Raw genomic sequence first — 18857 nt, 5'->3', positions numbered from 1 at the left:
GTCTTCAATTTCAAAAGGGAAGAGGTGGGGTCTGAAGCCCACTCTAGGAGCAATCAGTTGGAAACCACTACCTATTTAAGCTACTGAACTAGTGCCAAAAGATTCTGCAACGAGTTATATTAATTGGATCTTTCAAGGGATTGGTATTAGGGCCTTTTTATTTTATTTCTCATTTTTATTTTAGGAATTACTTTCTGCCCATTTCTCAAAATGTTGAGTGTTCTGTTTGTAAATACTTGCCAAATACTATATGGCAGGCAAAAAACTTGAATGAAACCTTAAACTTTATTACTTTAGAGTAAATTGATGTAGCTGGGGGAAAAGAGGAGAGAGGGTAAAGAGACGCTGGTAAAAAATTAAAATCATATTTTTTAAAAACTGTTAGTAAAGCTGCAGATTATTAAAACCATATGAATTTTTAAAATGGGGTTTACTCTCCCTTATTTCTGCTAGGTTTTTTAATTTTTATTTTGTATGTGTATGAAATTTTCTCATCTTGAACAGGAATTAGCAGTTTCATTTTCTTGTTCTTGAGACCTACCACAGTGCTGCTGTGCTAGGGTTTCCAGCCCTAAAAGAGAATGCAGAAATGCCCTCAAAATGAGTTTATTTAAAATAAAAATTGCATCTCATTCCATGTTACAAACCTAACTCTTTAAAATGTTTGACTTTGAAGTAGGCCTCCCCCAACCCCATACGTTTTAAGTAAATTATTGTTTGTAATATAACTTGTCAATGCCTTACACTAAAAGGCAGCATTATTTTCTTTTCCAGCTGATTACTAGAAGTCAGCCTCGTCATCTTTCGTGTAGCTGTAAACATGACTTGACATCCTGATGACTACATTCATGGCTCTTGGATGATCTGGTGCACCATGGAGCTCAAAGTATGGGTAGATGGAGTCCAGAGAATCGTTTGTGGGGTCACTGAAGTCACAACTTGCCAGGAGGTGGTGATAGCCCTGGCTCAGGCTATAGGTATGCAAAAGGATTATTTGGATTGGTGGGAATGAATTGGTGTGATGTATTTTATTAAACCAGATGGAAGACAGCCTAGTCTCCTGAGGGTTGTAATACACTAGTTTAATTTTGGTTGTTGGGTTTAGTGTGGGGGTGGTGTTGGTGGCCTATGATATACAGAAGATCAGACTGGATGATCTGGTGGTCCCTTTCTAGACTTAAACTTTGAGTATCCCTCTTCTAAGCCCCTTCGGGTTTGGCTAAAATATATAGCTATGGTGAGTCATTTGAAATTTGCAAAAAGGAAATGTGTGCACATATCTGCAAACTTTTTAGTTCTGCATAAAGTTACTCTCCAGCTAATAACATGCTGCTCTTCAAAAACGACAGAGTCCTGTGACACCTTATAGACGTATTGGAGCATAAGCTTTCGTGGCTTATGCTCCAGTACGTCCGTTAGTCTATAAGGTGGCACAGGACTCTTTGCTGCTTTTACAGATCCAGACTAATGCAGCTACCCCTCTGATGTTGTTCTTTGTTTTAGTTTGTAAATACAGCCCATGTATTTTCTTGAATAGACTTCAAGGACTAAACTGTCAGTGCTGGTTGCTAAGTACCAAGGAAAAACTGAGCTAGCATAAAATAACTAGCTGTCTGTTTTACAAGCTGGTGATATTCATTGAAATTATATACATTGCAAGTATTTCTAGCTGCCCATCAACAGAGTGTAGTCTGTTCAGTTTTTCTCTTCCTAATGTTACCCTTTTACTAGCACTGTGTGGTGCTAGGTATGTCTTGGATATCTGCTTACGAAGTGTGTTTAGTGTTCTGATTGCTATTTGCTAAAACAGTTTGTGTAGACATCATTCACTCGAGTACTTGCAGGGTACATCTGTCCTGTACATTAAGCCCAGGCTCGGATTTAGGTTTTAGCCCCTCCTTCCATCCACACACAAATCAGTCTGACCCAGGTCAGCAAGCACTCAGAATCCAGGTCCTAGGGGCTGGGTCACAGCCTGAGTCCTACTGTGACTCAGGTCCAAGCGCTGTCATTTTGCAGCGTGGCCGCAGATCTGGCCACAGACCCAAGTCAGAATGTCTGCATAGTGCAGCATGGACGAGTTAGCTGGGCTGTGAGACCAGAGTCCAGCTATTGTAAGCCCAGGTTTACAGTGCTCTGTTGACACTCAAGCACGGACTAAGAAACACCGAGTCCACAAACCTGAGTCCCACAGACCCAGGCTTAATTTGCAGTGCAGACATACTCACCGTGGCCAACTATCAGTGTTGCCAGACTCTGTTCTCAAATTTTGTAAGGTTTTAAAAAATAGTTACAAAGTCTTGGAGCCCACTCAAGCAAGAAAACCCATGCCATGGAGAACCTCTGCTGACACTACCTCAGCAGAACAATGATGGGCTGAGAGCAGCAAAGGTCCTCTGCCCCCCACACAGAGTCCACTATTGTGGGTTTTGGCAAGAGACCCCCAAAACCAGCAGCTTTGAATTCACAACCCTTTGGGATGAATAGAGCAGTTCACACCTCTCAAAGCTATAGCTTCTCTGCAAAGTCCAGCAAACATTGGTGCATTAGTTACACTTGGGTCGTGTTTTCTTTGCAACAGTGAGAGCTAGAAATATACTTTATTAGAATTTTGATTACTTTGACTCTAGGAGCTGGGGCCACAGGTACATTCCTGTAATACCTATCCCCTAATCTGGCCCTCTTAGCCAGAGACCCACCTCTAGAGGTTTTTTCAGCTCTCGCTATATTTCTCCCACCAACCAATCCTTTCTCTCATGATCCAACATCTTCCCTATGCTTCTACAGCCTACTGAAGGACATCAAGCCCGTTTGATAATAGTGGTTTGGTGTGTTACCCACACACAGCACAATTTGATTCTGCATGTACATCTTTGAAGTGAAGTCATTTATGTACTAAACTTTTATGGCTTATGCATTCGAGCCATCAAGCCAGGCCTTTTAGACTAGGCTATCAGGTACCAAAATGGAAAGGGCTACTAACCCTTTAGGAGAACAGACCGTGTATCACTGTCTGCCTCCCCTAGGCCTTCTGTAAAGCCTGCTGTCATAAATATAAGGGGAAGGGTAAACACCTTTAAATCCCTCCTGGCCAGAGGAAAAACCCTTTCACCTGTAAAGGGTTAAGAAGCTAGGATAACCTCGCTGGCACCTGACCAAAATGACCAATGAGGAGACGAGATACTTTCAAAGCTGGAGAGGGAGAGAAACAAAGCTTCTCTCTGTCTGTGTGTTGTTTTGCCAGGAACAGAAAAGGAATGGAGTCTTAGAACTTAGTAAGTAATCTAGCTAGATATGCGTTAGATTCTGTTTTGTTTAAATGGCTGATAAAATAAGCTGTGCTGAATGGAATGTATATTCCTGGTTTTGTGTCTTTTTGTAACTTAAGTTTTGCCTAGAGGGATTCTCTATGTTTTGAATCTGATTACCCTGTGAGGTATTTACCATCCTGATTTTACAAAGGTGATTCTTTTTACTTTTTACTTCAATTAAAATTCTAATTTTAAGAACCTGATTGCTTTTTCATTGTTCTTAAGATCCAAGGGTTTGGGTCTGTGTTCACCTATGCAAATTGGTGAGGATTTTTATCAAGCCTTCCCCAGGAAAGGGGGTGTAGGGTTTGGGGAGGATTTTGGGGGGAAAGACATTTCCAAGCAGGCTCTTTCCCTGTTATATATTTGTTAGACGCTTGGAGATGGCAGCAATAAAGTCCAAGGGCAAAAGGTAAAATAGTTTGTACCTTGGGGAAGTTTTAACCTAAGCTGGTAAAAATAAGCTTAGGAGGTTTTCATGCAGGTCCCCACATCTGTACCCTAGAGTTCAGAGTGGGGAAGGAACCTTGACACCTGCCATGAATTTTGAGATAGATTGTGCATTCTACTGGATAAAATGACGACACCTTTATTTTTTTTGAACTTGCACAACAAGAGGAATAATCATCTCTGCCAGCAGCAAGTTAAGTACTCCTTTATGTGCATTCATACGAATTGATTTGTCCATCCATGCAGCTTGTCAGGTGGCTTAGTCATCAGTAGCATCTGTCAGAGGGGCTTAAAAAAATTATAGCCACTTAGAAGCTGTCAGTGCCTTAGGAAAGCCCTCATCTGGCATTTTGCGGTAGATATGAGCCAGTCGCTACTGGCCTCCACCTTGGCTGGTTCTGATCTTAAATTTTTAATGGTGCAGAGTCTGTGTCCTAGGTAAGTCACACTGGCTATGCCAAGCTAATAACCATCTGTCTCAGAGGCTGCTATTGGCATGCTTCCAAAGCTTTGCAGATATTCTATGTTTTTCCATTTCTAATTGTACATGAGTATGTGATTGTCTTAAATTAAAAACTATTCCAAAGCTGCACAGACCCATTAACCTGTTTATTGACCAACCTGGAATGTAGCAGATACATCATTCATGCCAAAACAACACCAGGAGCTCTTGCAGCTATCAGACTGATTTTTCAGTAGGATCGTCTGATGAAAGCACTGGCCAGTGGTAACTGCCATTACCCCCTTAAAGTCATTCATAGCTCATGAACGGTCTCAAATACAATACAGCTGCCTCTTTCCTCACAGTACTGAAGAAATAATTTTACAACAGGTTTTTAAAAGGGCACTTGGGGAGGTCAGAAAAGGGCCACTCTGCTTTTGATTCTGCACTTTTTCTGTTCTTCACTACATCACTCATTCTTCCCTTTCTCCTCCCTCCTTTTTTTTGGCTTGTGCTTTTGTACCTACTTAATTTTTTCCTCTTTCTTTGTCTCTTGCTTTGGAGCTGCCAGTTTCACCTCTGTCTAGCAGGATCTGACATGCTTTCTTCTTCCCACACAAGCGGCATCCCTCCAGCTCAGTCTCTGTCTGGCACTTTTCCACCTGTATCTCTTTCTGCTCCAGTCAAATGGCTGCACTTCCTTTGTACACGAATGACTCCTGCTGTTTTGGCTCACCCAATAAATGGTTCTCCGATTCCTGGACTTTCTTTCTGTCCCAAACTCTTATTGTGTGTTAAGCATCATTTGTTGATTTCTCCATTCCTTGCTGTGCTGAGTGGACTTCTACCAATCTCTTATTGGCCAAACAACCAACAATGACGGGCAGAAACACTATCTCTCCCTGAACCCATAGAATTTTTTCAAGATTTTTTTATTTTACCTAGATTTTACCTAAATTTCACCGGTGTCTAAACTGCTTCTCTTCTTTTCTTCATTGTTTTAATCCATTTCATATCAACATCTTCCCCTTGATGGTGCTCATTTGTTACTGCAGACAGAGAAGCCTGAGCAGTAATATTTTGACACCAGAACTAACTCAGACAGTCATCACTCACTCCAGGGACCCTAACCCTGATGCCTGCCTTCATCACCTCTCCCCTTGACAGTGGCCAGTTGGTGCTGCAGGTCTTTAAAAGTTATCACATTACAAAGAAATGCCATCAATCTGAGTGTTAGGCCTCACGTCACTCGACCAGTAAAGACTGGTGAAAACCTCCTCATCTCAGGAAGGAATGGAAAAATCGCCAGAAGTTGCTTACCCCTCAGTAAGGGTTTTGGATGGGAAAGTGCCAGACAGAGACTGAGGTGGAGGAATGCTATTTGAACACCATTCAAAACAATGGAGCTATGATAGTTTATACCAGGTGAGGACCTGCTCCCTGGCAACTTGGGGCCTGATCCTGTGGCAATTAGTAAGAGTTCTGCCACTAACATACTTTGATGCAGGATAAGGCTTTTAACCTGTGCCTTACAAGTTTATGACCCTTTCTGTTGGCCCTTCCATGGAAGGCGCATTTCTATCTTGTGTCCATTGAGATTGCATTTCTGATGGATGTGACTGCTCAGGTATGTTGTGGAAAACAGCAGACTTTTCATGTAGAATCCCATTTGTTCCCCCTCTGTATGTAGGTATAAATAGAAAATGATACTGCTCAAAGTTTTTACTCAAACTAGATTTCAGTTTCCATCTCACGTGGAAGTCAGTTTTTTTCGTTTTTTAAAATCTGGAGTTCTCCTTGGCCTTTAAAGAAACATGAAAAGTGCACAAATTTTGAACTAAATAGCAACACTGATTTAAAAAAAAACATCAGGGAGATCATTATGGCTGAAGGAATACCACTTTTTCATATAATACATTTTCCTATAGCTGTGTCTTGAAAGGAACTGGAAATGATTTAGCTGGAGGAGATGATCTACACTCTTCAGTAAAGAAGTAGAACTACCAAGGTGTGTGTGTGTGTGTGTGCCTCTACTGAAAAAATTTCCCACTGGAATATTGAGGAACAATTAAATTACACTGTACAGGTTTCATCTAGTATGATATGATTGTTATAAGGTGAGGAAAATTTAACCATGCTGGATGAGTCAGAGAAATAAAATTTCCATAAAGAGAGAGAGGTTGGTGGTGGGTTTTTTTCTCCAAAAGGTAAAATTTAAAAACAAGCAGCTTACAGTTTAAATGGAAAAGCAGGAAGTCTCGCTACGAAAAGGAACTTTTGCCAGGAGATTCGAGCTGCTTTTTCCATTGTACTCATCATTGTCTAGTTTTATTATTATTAATAATAATTAATAAAAATGTCCTGCTAGTTTTCTGCTTCTTACCAGGACTAGTACTTCCAATGTTCTGCGAGGGGTTTTATGAACATTTCACCAGTGCAGCTTCTGATAAAGAGAATCTTCTTTTAATTCCCCTTTTTTTTAATGTTGAAAAGTACGCGCTAAGTTGTTTTTAAAAAAAAAAAGAGGAACTTAGAGATGAAAACATGTCTGTAATATTTGTATTACAGAAGTGTTTAGAATACCCAGACAGATCAGGATCCCATTGTACTAAGTACTATCCAGTCAGAGGCTCCAGTCCTTCATTGTGGTACAAGTGAGCACAGCTGTCCACCCATCCAGATCGCATTGCAAGTTTTGGGGCTGTAGAATAAAAATGATCCCTATCTGAAAGAACATAGTGTGACCTTCCTAGCTGATTAGAATGGGAAGCCTTAGGTGGATACTAGTAATCTTTCTTTAGTGTTTTTCCATTCAAAACTCCTCTCCCTACCCTGCTAAAATATGACCCATCATCCAGAGGAAGAACAATGAATATTACTGTCATCAGTACACTTGTCCTGTGTTTCAGTAGTGATTTCCTCTGACTTCTACCCCCTATAACCACTCATTGCATTTGCTATGATTTCCATCCCCTCCAGGGAATAAATGGGTCCTTAATAGTCAAAACGATAATGTATGTTTGTTTCATGGAAATAGAATATTTCAGTCTCCAGAAGGTTGTTTGAATTCCTAACCAAAGCTCTTTTATGTTTTTTCTTCTGTCCTAGCCACAGTTTCCTGTGGAAAATAATTAAAATGACAGAATTGCTTTAAATAGGGATGTTTTTTAGCTGTAGCGGAATATCAGCAAAACATGGGCCCATTGAACAAGAAACACAGCTGTCTCTTCCAAAAAAAAAAAAAAAAAAAAAGGCAGTCCATCAAAGCAATATTTTATTGGCTTCCTAGAGTGTATTTGTTTTTCTGAAAGCGAGATGGACTCATGAAAAATGAGTGAAGATTTGTTAAAGTTGTTCCAAACATGCATTACAACATTTTAAGGATTAGCTAGGATTAGATCTGGGAAATCACATAAATGCTACCTTTTTGGCAAGTAATTTCCGTTGAAGAAAACTCCAAAGTGGCTGTGGAACACACCTGTTGTAAAAGCTCCAAGATGAAACTGAGTTGCACCAAATTTACAGTGGATTAGGGAAAAGGAGAACATTGATTGAATTTGGGTTTAAAAAAAAATCAAAGTGCAAACTCAGGTTTGTTATTACAGAAACACTGAAGTAATCATATAGTATAAAGTAGTACAGCTTAAAACTTGCATATGTTACTTCTAGAGAGATGAGGTAGGTAAAGTGATACTTTTTATTGGAGTAACTTCTGTTGGTGAACAACAAACTTTCAAGTTACATAGAGCTCTTCAGATCTTTTGTAGCTCAAAAGCTTGTCTCTTGCACCAACAGAAGTTGGTCCAATAAAAGATAACACCTCACCCACCTTGTCTCAGTAATACTCTGGGACCGACACGTCTACAAAAACACTGCAAATTAAATATGTAACTTATGACATTCTTTGCAGTTTCTAAAAACAGTTGTTAATAGAATGGACGTATAAAATAGCAGTGAGATGGGATGACCCCACAACTTTGTGTTTTAGAATCTGGGATATTGCCTTGCTCAAATAAGTTTTGTGACTCTTTTTTCCATGGATCTAATAACACTATGATCGCATAAAATAAATTGTTTTTTGCTGCTCCTGTTAATAAGGTGGAATGTCTTCTCTAGTGGTAGAGAATGCAACTGTGAGCCAAATCATCAAATTTGCCATAACTTGCTCTCTGATCTTGGGCAAGCTGCTCAAACATCTTCTGCCTGGCTTTACCCATCTGTAAAATTGTTATATCATGTGTAAGGTTTAATGTTTGTGTGGCACTTTGAGATGCTCAGATGGAAGGCAATAGAGGAGTGCAAAGTATTTTATAGTAAAATAATAGCTTGCCTGAATATAGGGGTATTACCTTGTGCTCACACTTTCCTATTGAAGGAGGTCATCATAAGCTCAGGACTTGTCTACATGTCAAGTTACCATGTAACAAGGTGGGGTGTGAATCTACAGCGCATCAGCTTGCTGTACAGGATTATCCTGTGTGGACACTGCTACAGTCCACTGTAAGTCCCAGAGTGCATCTTGGTGTACAGTAGTGTTCTAGGACTTTTGCTGTGCTGTGGCAGTGTCCACATGGGACTTTACTGTGCAGCAAAGTGGTGCACTGTACGTTCACACCTTGGCTTGCCGTACTGTAACTTGTCATGTAGACAAGTCCTAGTCACGTAAATACTTTTGCCCATGAATAACTTTACTCATTTTACCCATTTTGAATTTAATAGGACTGTTTACAACGGTATAGTTGCGCGTGTGTGTTTTGGTTTTATAAGACTAGGATCTAAATCTGATTTCCATTACTTTCTGCATGCATGGAGATCATGGGAGCACATAGTAATTTAAACTCTCTAGTCTTTACTTCTAATTTTTTGATTCTTTTAATCATTCTTGGCATTTAATGGAAAATGAGTTCTCAGGTAACCAGAATAATGCCTTTAAATTGCTATGGATTTAAATTGCTTAAGCCTCTGTCACTTAGTGGATCAAATGTCAGCTTCATAGTTCAAAGGTATTGAGTTCAAACCTTAAATTTTTATTAAAATTACTCGCAATTATTTTTCCATCAATGCCATTAGAGCTTTAGCGTTACTACTTTTGCTAAATCAAACAAAAACTAACCTAAAATGTTTCACACCTTTAAAAAAAAAAGTTGATTGAAAGTACAGTTCAGCCATATGTAATCTCTCTTAAAAACAACCATGTTAGAAAACAGCCTTTTAAATTGTCATGATAAATAAGAGTTAAATTTCTCCCTCTTCCGTCTCTTTCTTGGGGTTAGAATGCCACATGTGAGAGATCCAAATGGATAGTAAAGGGACCAGATTAGTCCTATTTGTGTCTTACATTAGATAAACAAATGGCTCTCTTTTCTAGCTGTTTTATAGCGGTCACATCTTGACTAGCAATTGCCAGATTGGACCAGACCCAAGGTCTATCGAGTCCACTGTCTTGTCTTTGACTATGGCCAGTGCCACGTGTCAGAATGAAGTGGAAGAACCTTGGTGGTAGACACCTTACACCTATGGAATAACCTGACAACAGGGAAAACTTCCTCTAATCCCCAGCAGTTAGAATTTGGTTTAAGTCCTGAAGTATGAGAGTTTATATTCCTTCCAAACTCTTGTGGCTATTAATAGTGACTGTTGTAACTCTGGATATTATTGTTATCCATACAAATTGTCCAGTCCCTTTTTGAATCCTAATAAGTGTTATCTTATGGCAGTGAGTTCCAAAAGCTGAGTGTATATTGCAAGGGAGAAGTACTACTTTTGTGAGTTAAAAATTTGCTGCTTTTTATTCCGGGGAATGTCCCCTTTGTCGTTTTGTATGATAGAAGGTGAACAGAAGAACCTGCTCTACCTTTTCTATACTATTCATTGTTTGGGCCTCACAGAATGAATCTCTTCTTTTCTAACTGGGACACTATGGGATTTTCATTTGTTCTTCTGCCCCATGTCATGGTCTCTCTTTGCCCAACCCATTAGTGGTTATTCTTATCCTGAATCCTTTAGGTCCTGCGTTGTTGTTTTTCTTCTCTCCTTGCTTTATCCTACCACCAAAAACCTACCTTCTCCCTCTTTCTATATAATTTGTCCTGCTTCTCAGGGTTTTTTCTCCTTTCCCTTCTCTCATTCCTTGTTCATATTACCGTCTCTTCTTGTCTTGTGCTGGGTTGGCCTACGAAGACTGGGGATGGTGAAGTCACTGATTTTCTTTTCCGAAAGTCTTGCATTCTTTCTCTCCATTCCTTCACTTACCTTTCTGTCTTTTTGTCCTCCACTGCAGTGAGGGCCCTTACTAGTCCCAAGATCTACCAATGAAAACTGTTGTCGGGGTCAGGAGAAGAGCCAATGTCTTGGCATTTAGGAATCCAGACTGAGGCACAAGTACAGTGCTCTTCTTCACACCTCACATCTCATAGTACAAGAGTAGATGTTGCTTCTGCAGTGGGAGGTGCAGTGGGAGGGAGAGAAGCCTGGCTTGATCTGGTACACAAGCACAGCAAGGCTATTAAAGGGACATTATTATTTGTATTACCATAGTGTCTAGGAGCTCTAGTTATGGAGCAGGACCCCGCTGTGTATAAACAAAGCAAAAAAATGATTTCTGAGGGCTTACGAAGAAGGCAGGAGCACAGGTGACTAAATATCCTTGTATTTAGTTCAAATTTGGACCATCCCATTGAAATCATATTCTGTGCTTTCATTATCATTGCTACTAATACTGTTTATTATTTGTATTGTGGTAATAACTAGAGGCCCTAGCCCCATTGCACTGAGCAGACGTATAACAAATACAGATAGTCTCTGCCCAAGAGCTCAGGTGCGTGTATCACACATTGGGCAGTGCAATTGTGAAAATGTGTTGTTTGATTTTAAATGCAGTATTTATTGGTGGTCAGTTGTATTACAGACCCAGCAAAGGTATTTCATGGGAGTGGAAATGGTACCATTTTACTTTGAACTTCCATTGGTTTTTAACTAACGGAAATAATCCTGTGGGGGATGATTGTAACTGAAGTGCTAAACTTAAACAGAAGGCTTAAAATGATCACTGTTAAATAGGACCAGAAGCCTCCTTATTTTTAATTATAGTCATGAAGTATAATCTACAAATCCACATTTTTCAGGTTAGTTTAAAAAAGACCTTAATTCCACAGTAACTATATTTCATTAGTTTAATCATAGTTCCATGTAACTGTCTCTCTCTTGTACCCTAAAACTTGAGTCGATGCCCGACTAGCAGTAGAGTGACCTGCCATGCAAGGTGCTGGTGTTTAGGTCCTGAAGCTGGTGTTTCACTCTCCAGTGTAGCAGTGGCTGGCACAGCTCACTTGTTAAAGCTAACCCTGGCTGTCTGAAAAAGGGATGTCTATGAGCTATAGAAGGAGCTGGGACCAAACCTCTATACATGATCTTGCCAATTTAAAAAAAAAAATGCAAGCTCATACTTTGTCCATGGAAGTAATTTTATATTAAAACTGCAAAGTACAGTCCTTGTTACGCTGTGTACTTCTGATGGAAGTATAACAATATTAGGCTACTAGAGGGAAAATTGCTGGCTTATGTAGGGGACCTGCATTTGTCACTAGCTTCTCCTGAATTGCTGCTTGTCTGAAGGGAAATTATATAGTACAGGATTTCTGACTCCTTTTTCTCTCAATAATGAACTTACTATATCATTTGTCCCTCAATAGACAAATCATTTTCATTGGCACATTGACCCAGCAGACACACAAAAATAAGACTATTCTAAGATGTAGAATACACATCTACATGCTACACATGTACCTTAGTGAGTAGAGAAAAATGTGTAATTGTATTGTTTGGGATGTAGTAAGCAGGCATTGTAAATAAAGATTGTATCATAATAGATATGCACAAGGGGTCAGTTAAAACTGTGCATGCAACCTTAGCTTTTGACATTTTGCCTTTTGGTGCCTAACTGTACAACTTCAATGTTCTCTCAACATCATTTTTTGTACGGATTTGTGTGATTAGATATCTAAACTGCACAATTCAGAAAGAAACACTGTCTTACTGAGCCACGAGTTGCTGGCATGGAACACATGCTGCAAGAAACAGAACATAGTGAATTTTTCTTTAACCTGAGAACTGCTGGTCTTTATTAGGAATCAAAGCAGCTTGTCTCTCTTTGCTAACGGTGGCAGATTACAAACAACAATTTAGCTTTAAAGGTTTGATTCTGAAACGTTCTGAGGTTTGTTTTGAATGAACTTTGGTTGCATTTTTACTTGTGAATTAGCATTCTCATAACTAGAGTTTGAGGTTTGTTTACAGCAAAGAGGATTAATCTATACCATAAGTGGCCTGGAGAACAAACAAAAAAATATTTACCTGGGATAAAAGGTTATTTTGTTTTAGGCCGGCACTAGATTCAAAGCATGGTTGTTGCACTATGTAAAATCACTAACTCTGCAATCTGGGCACAGTTTTTTGTGTTGAGTTGGGACCATTAAGTTTATTGTTTTAAGATTGTATGTTGACCTTGAACCATAACCCAAGATACGAACAGCTATGTTTTTGTCCAGCACCTCAGTAAATATCCTTCTTGCATTTTCTTTTGAGTGCCATGTTTATCCCCTTATTTTATCTTGTTCTCATGTTGCTTTACAGTAGTGCATTTAGTAGCAAACTGAATGGAAACTGCATGCTAAGCACTCACCCAGTGGGCTGCTGTTTAGATTTACAAGGTTTATTTGAGCCTGGCTCTTTGACACAAAATAACATTCGTAGCATTACAGTGACTACAAAATAAAAGAGCTATGAGCGTTTAGGATTAACAAAGTAGAGTGCAAAGCTACAACCTTTGCTCTGAGATCCTGGAACATGTTTTTCCTCTCCTGGATTTGTAGTGTTTAATTTGCCATGGTGAACTGCATTAGGCTTGATTTACCAATAGTGACATGGATGCTTAGTGCAAATTCTAAGATACTGCATGTTAAATGTAGAATATTTTGGGTTGGCAAATATCTACAATTGTGTCTCTTGGCACATTGGCTCTTTTTCAACTACTTTATTCCAATAAACATTAAAACTGATTCCAAGAATTTCAGCCAAATAGATTGGTACACTGATAGAATTTCCTCCAGTGCTCATCTTGAGTTACTATAAAGAGGTTTTTAGTTTTGAATTTGGCCTGCTGTTTCCATTTTTACTTGCTTCATTTTGTCTAGCTCTTTCATGGGGGTGGGAACAGTGGGTAGTTTTTACATACATGCACTCTTCTCTCTGAGGAAATGTATTGAGACCTATTCTTCTCTTCCCTCTTGCTAACTGGCTAAATATTATTATGACTATATGCAATGTTGTTGTAGCCATGTCAGACCCAGGGTATTAGGGAGACAAATTGAATGAGGGAATATCTTTTATTGGACCAACTTCTGTTGGTGAGAGAGACCAGCTTCTGAGGTTACACGGAGCTCTTCTTTGGGTCTGGGCTACCTGAAGAAGAGCTCTGTGTAGGATCAAAAGCTTGTCTCTCTCACCAACAGATGGTGATCCAATAACTGATCTTGCATCCACCTTGTCTTGTTAATATGACTATTCAGCTCTAGTTTTCTCTCTTCTAGTCAATCCCTCTCAAGCTAATGTTTAGTTCCTGGGCATAGTGAAGTGGGAGCTCCCAAAGTGATACAGAAGTAATAATTTTGGACTCTTTATCTAATGCTGTAAAGCATGATTTCCAAGGATGATCTGACGATATCTGATGATATCAACTAGTTGACCTACAACAGCTGTGTGTGTGTGTGTGTGTGTGTGTGTCTCCTAAAAATTGTATCTGAGGGTGCTGTCTTGAGGAAAATGTAATTGCAAGCCAGAGGCAAATCTACACAAGATTAAAATACCTTTTGATGTTTGGAAAGGGGTAGTGGTTTGGGGGAGGGTTATCTTTGCTTTGGATCTCCCCAAATGGCTCTCTCATAGACTTCTTATGATATAACCTTAACTCCCCATCAGTCCCTTAAATGAGGGTATGTCTATACAGCCCCATGGCAGCGAGCCTTTGAATCAAGGCAGACAGGCTCGGACTTGCTCTCTAAAAAATCTGTGTAGACAGTGCTTTGAAATTGTAGCTTGGGTTGGAACTGAGGTTCTGAAGCCTCCTGGGCTGGGAGGCTCGCCCCCACAGGCTGTGTAGACATACACTTAGCGTGTCCAAAGCTGAAAAAGGGAAGAAATTCTATCCCATAGACATCCATTGTTCACATTTACCTGGGATAAGGAACAATTACAATTGCTTCGAAAAAGGAGAAGTTTTAAAAAGACTTGCATTTCAGGCACTTATTAAGTGATGAAATCCAGCATTGCCTGGCTCATTCTGATGTCCCCTGAAGAATGTATTTGAGAGGTATTAAGAGAGCATGTGATTACATTTTTCTGATAACTAATAGTTATGGAGCTTGTCACAAACTATTGCACAGCATGCTTTGAAAGCAGTTACTCTTTCCAAGTTTTTTTTAATACAATGCTACTTTTTTAAATATTTTGCAGCCGTGTTACACTGTTCACTCAAATTTAGCTTGTGATCCACTCTGACCCCCCAGATCCCTTTCCATAGTACTCCTTTACTTTTCAATAAAACAGTCTTCACAAGGTAGAGGGAGTTCAGTTTTATTTTTCCCTACCTGTGAAGACTGATTTCTTTTAAAATAACAATAGTCTTTTTAAAAAATAATGCGGAGTGGGGGTGGGGAGAAGGAGACTAACATGTTGGCTTCATATTCAGTATTATTGGTAGGCTTGGAAGGATAAAATTTGTATTGGTAAATGTCAGTGAATATCAGTTTCACCACGCACACACATCAACTGATGGGGGAAAATATTTCTGTAGAGCTAACTGAAATGTAAGTATAAGCAGTATTTTTCCTACTTTTCCTGAGAAAATATTTGAGTCTGATTTAAGGATATTTACTTTGTTTTGACATGTGATGTTGATGACTATTTGTGTGTGTTTATAAAGCTTTAACTTTTTGAATCTCAAATCAAAATTGGCTGATCTCCTACCTATTTTCTAGCCCCTTCCATAATTTCATGCAACTGTGAACATTTTAATCAATAAAAATGGGGAAATGATTACAAATAAATATGAATATCCATTGAATTTATAAAAAATAAAAATCTAATTCTGTTGAGTCTAATTATAGAGGAATGCAAGGAGGAGATGACCCTGGGTTCTGAGTAAATATGTAAGGGATAATTTGGTGGCAGCAAAAAAAAAATTTCTCCTCTACTGAAAATGTAAACATATTACATTGTAAAGCCAGCTGCTTGGATAGAGGTCAGAGATCATCACAACAATCGTAAAAGGATTCAATATATCGGAGCATTTTTCTGAATCCTCTGAAGCCCAAAAAAAAATCTGATTGGTCGCTGCTATGTACATTTTCTGAGCCAGGTATCCACAATCGCCAAGTTTGGAATCCTCTAGTGGTGTCTCTTTAGCCTCGTCGACTGTATTGAAGTCTGGACATGGTTGTCAGCAATCACATTTAAATAACACAATGCTGATCATGGCTTAGACTAGAATAATGCTGTGTCAGCATCATCTTGGTTAATTAGGGATTTAATTGTGGGTTATGATCTTTATAACAGTGGCCCCTAACTGATGACTTTTTGTCCAGGTGAGAACACGGAATTTAATTTTGCAAATTATGTAGGTAGAGATAGAAAATACCCTTAGAAACTTTTCTAGTCTCTGATTTGTCATTTTCTAATAATAAACTCTCATATTTTCCCATTGCTAGAATTCAGAGTTAATTGGGTCACTGTTATAATGTAGACTAGGTGGCTTGCTCTATTGAAATGCAAAGTGAAAATGTGATTTCTTATCCTATAGCTTCCATGAGGTATTGTTTCAAATCACAAATTCAAAGGAAACCCAGTACTAATTTGTTCATTTACTCTTGTATGCTAACAGAACTTGTCTTAGCGCAATTCATGACTAAAAAGAAATAAAATAGTTGGGGCACCCATTGTATTACTTTGCGCAAAATTATACAAAACAGATGTTATTGCCTTCACTTAAAACATGTTCTAGTATAGTAGATTACTGTCATCATCTGTGTTGGAAAGCACTTTGCTCCTTATGGGTGCAATTGCAATCTAAATAATAGATTAATGCTGTGTAGACTAACAATTTTCAAAGCATTGTATTGGAGGTACGTACAAAAAAAAATCTATGCTAATCCTATTGTAAACTAGAGTTGTACATTTACCTCCCATATGCCATTTCTTAAACGTACTCTCTAAAATCAGTGGGAGACTAGTGCTCTGACATTGAACTTGGGATATTGAGTTTGATCCAGGAACTACTGGATGAGATTCTACCGTGTGTGGTATTCAGGAAATCAGACTAGATTATTGTAATGGTTCGTCCTAGCCTTAAAATGTATGATGGGATTATTTAGACTATGCAGCACTTTTTTTTTAATAATTTGAGTATATATCCTTATCCAATAGTTCCCTCTGTTGGACTGTTTTAGGTATTACACATGCAATTTTCACCTTTCTCATTATCCTTTCTCCCCTAGGTCGTACTGGAAGATACACATTGATAGAAAAATGGAGAGATACAGAGAGGCATTTGGCACCTCATGAAAATCCTATAATTTCATTGAACAAGTGGGGACAGTATGCAAGTGATGTGCAGTTAATATTACGCCGCACAGGGCCATCTCTCAGCGAGAGGCCGACTTCAGACAGTGTTGCTCGAATACCTGAAAGAACTTTGTACCGACAAAGCTTACCTCCATTAGCCAAGCTAAGGCCTCAGAATGACAAATTAATAAAAAGGAGAGAGCCAAAAAGGAAATCTTTGACCTTCTCTGGGGGTGCAAAAGGGTTAATGGACATTTTTGGGAAAGGTAAAGAATCTGAGTTCAAGCAAAAGGTGCTCAACTATAAAACAACAGCTGAAGAGTTGAAAAAACTGATCCACCTCCAGACTGAGAAGCTTCAGTCCATTGAGAAGCAGCTGGACTCAAACGAGGCTGAAATCCGGTACTGGGAACAGAAGTACAATTCCAGCCTGGAAGAGGAAATTATCAAACTTGAACAGAAAATCAAAAGAAATGACGTAGAGATTGAAGAGGAGGAGTTCTGGGAAAATGAACTGCAGATTGAGCAAGAGAATGAGAAGCAGCTGAAGGAACAACTCCTGGAGATCAGGCAAAGAATCCTGGACTGCGAGAGCAAGTTAAAAGACTATGTGGCTCAAATCCACAGAATGGAGAGTGGCCTTGAAGCAGAGAAGTTGCACCGGGAAGTTCAGGAGTCGCAGGTGAATGAAGAAGAAGTCAAAGAGAAGATTGAGAAGATGAAAAATGAAATTGATATTCAGGGCCAACAGAGTCTGAGGCTAGAAAATGGCATTAAAGCTGTAGAAAGGTCATTGGGCCAAGCCACCAAAAGATTACAGGTAAGAACTTTCTTTTTTTTTCTGCCTGGGGAAAGATAGCAGGTTTAAGTTTTAATTAGTCAAAGATCTGACAGAGCTGATTAGAAAAACGGGAAATCTTCCATGATGATTTTTGTGAAAAATTTGTCTTTTCTCCATCAGAAATTTTCAGAATTTGCAATTTTTGGACCAGCCAGTTCTAATCCCATGACATAAGTGATTGTCTCATTTTCCCCCACCCCCTGCTTTTTTTTAACTGCTCCTTAGTCTCTCAGGTTAGGTGATAAAGATTTTTGTGTGCTTGCTCTTTAAATATTCAGAGGGACTCAATTACTTGAGGAATTAGTGCTGAATGCAACACAGAACATTTCACCTCTAGTTGCAGATTCAGTGGCAGGCAGTAGGGGTGCCAGGTGTCCAATTTTCAACCAGAACACCCTGTCGAAAAGGGACCTTGTCTGCTCCGGTCAGCACTGCTGACCGGGCCATTAAAAGTCTGATTGGCACAGGGCTGGCAGGCTCCCTACCTGGCTTCATGCAGCTCTCCATAAGTGACATGTCTCTGCAGCCCCTAGGCAGAGGCACTGCTAGGGGAGCTCCATGCCCTGCCCCTGCCCAGAGCGCTGGCTCTGCAGGTCCCATTGGCCGGGAACTGTGGCCAATGGGAGCTACGGGGTGGCGCCTGCAGGCAGAGGCAGTACACAGAACCATCTGGCTGTGCCTCTGCCTAGGAGCCGAGGGACATGCCAGCAGCTTCCTGGGAGCTGCCTGAAGTAGCAGCCACCCGAAACCCAAGCCCTGAGCCCCCTCATATACCCCCCGCCCCTCCCCAGAGCCTGTACCTCCTCCCACACTTCAACCCCCGACCTCAGCCAAGAGGCCCCTCCCACACTCCCAAGAACCCCTCTGCTCCAGCCCAGAGCCTCCTCCTGGAACCCAAATCCCTCATCCTTAGCCCCACCCCAGAGCCCACACCCCCAGCCTTGGAGAAAGGGCAGGGCATGGGCAGGGCCTCGGAAGAGATGGGGCAAGAGATGAGGGCAAGGACATTCGGTTTTGTGCAATTAGAAAGTTGGCAACCGTAACTGGTAGTGACCCAAAGTCATTACCATCTTTTGGCTGTTCAGTGACCTGTGTGAAATCACGGAGCGATCTGATTCCTAGTGGATGAGTGTCCACATCCAACATAGCCACTATTACCACCATATTTGGTATTCTGATTTGGCTATATTGGCAGAGG

General features: G+C 40.0%; 1 protein-coding gene across 5 annotated transcripts in view; it reads left to right on the top strand.

The window, feature by feature from the left end:
• Positions 1 to 18857, top strand: part of RASSF8 (Ras association domain family member 8) — a 121661-nt gene that overhangs the window by 95054 nt on the left and 7750 nt on the right. For all 5 annotated transcript variants that reach the window (XM_043516265.1, XM_038374517.2, XM_043516262.1 and 2 more), the window contains 2 exons: positions 775 to 977; positions 16752 to 17638. In XM_043516265.1, the coding sequence (XP_043372200.1) occupies positions 860 to 977; positions 16752 to 17638 (1005 nt within the window). In that variant the 5' untranslated portion in view covers positions 775 to 859. The remainder of the gene's footprint in view (positions 1 to 774; positions 978 to 16751; positions 17639 to 18857) is intronic.

Source organism: Dermochelys coriacea, chromosome 1 (assembly GCF_009764565.3).
Source record: "Dermochelys coriacea isolate rDerCor1 chromosome 1, rDerCor1.pri.v4, whole genome shotgun sequence".
Lineage (NCBI taxonomy): Eukaryota > Metazoa > Chordata > Testudines > Dermochelyidae > Dermochelys > Dermochelys coriacea.
This window is presented reverse-complemented; position numbering and strand designations above follow the sequence as displayed.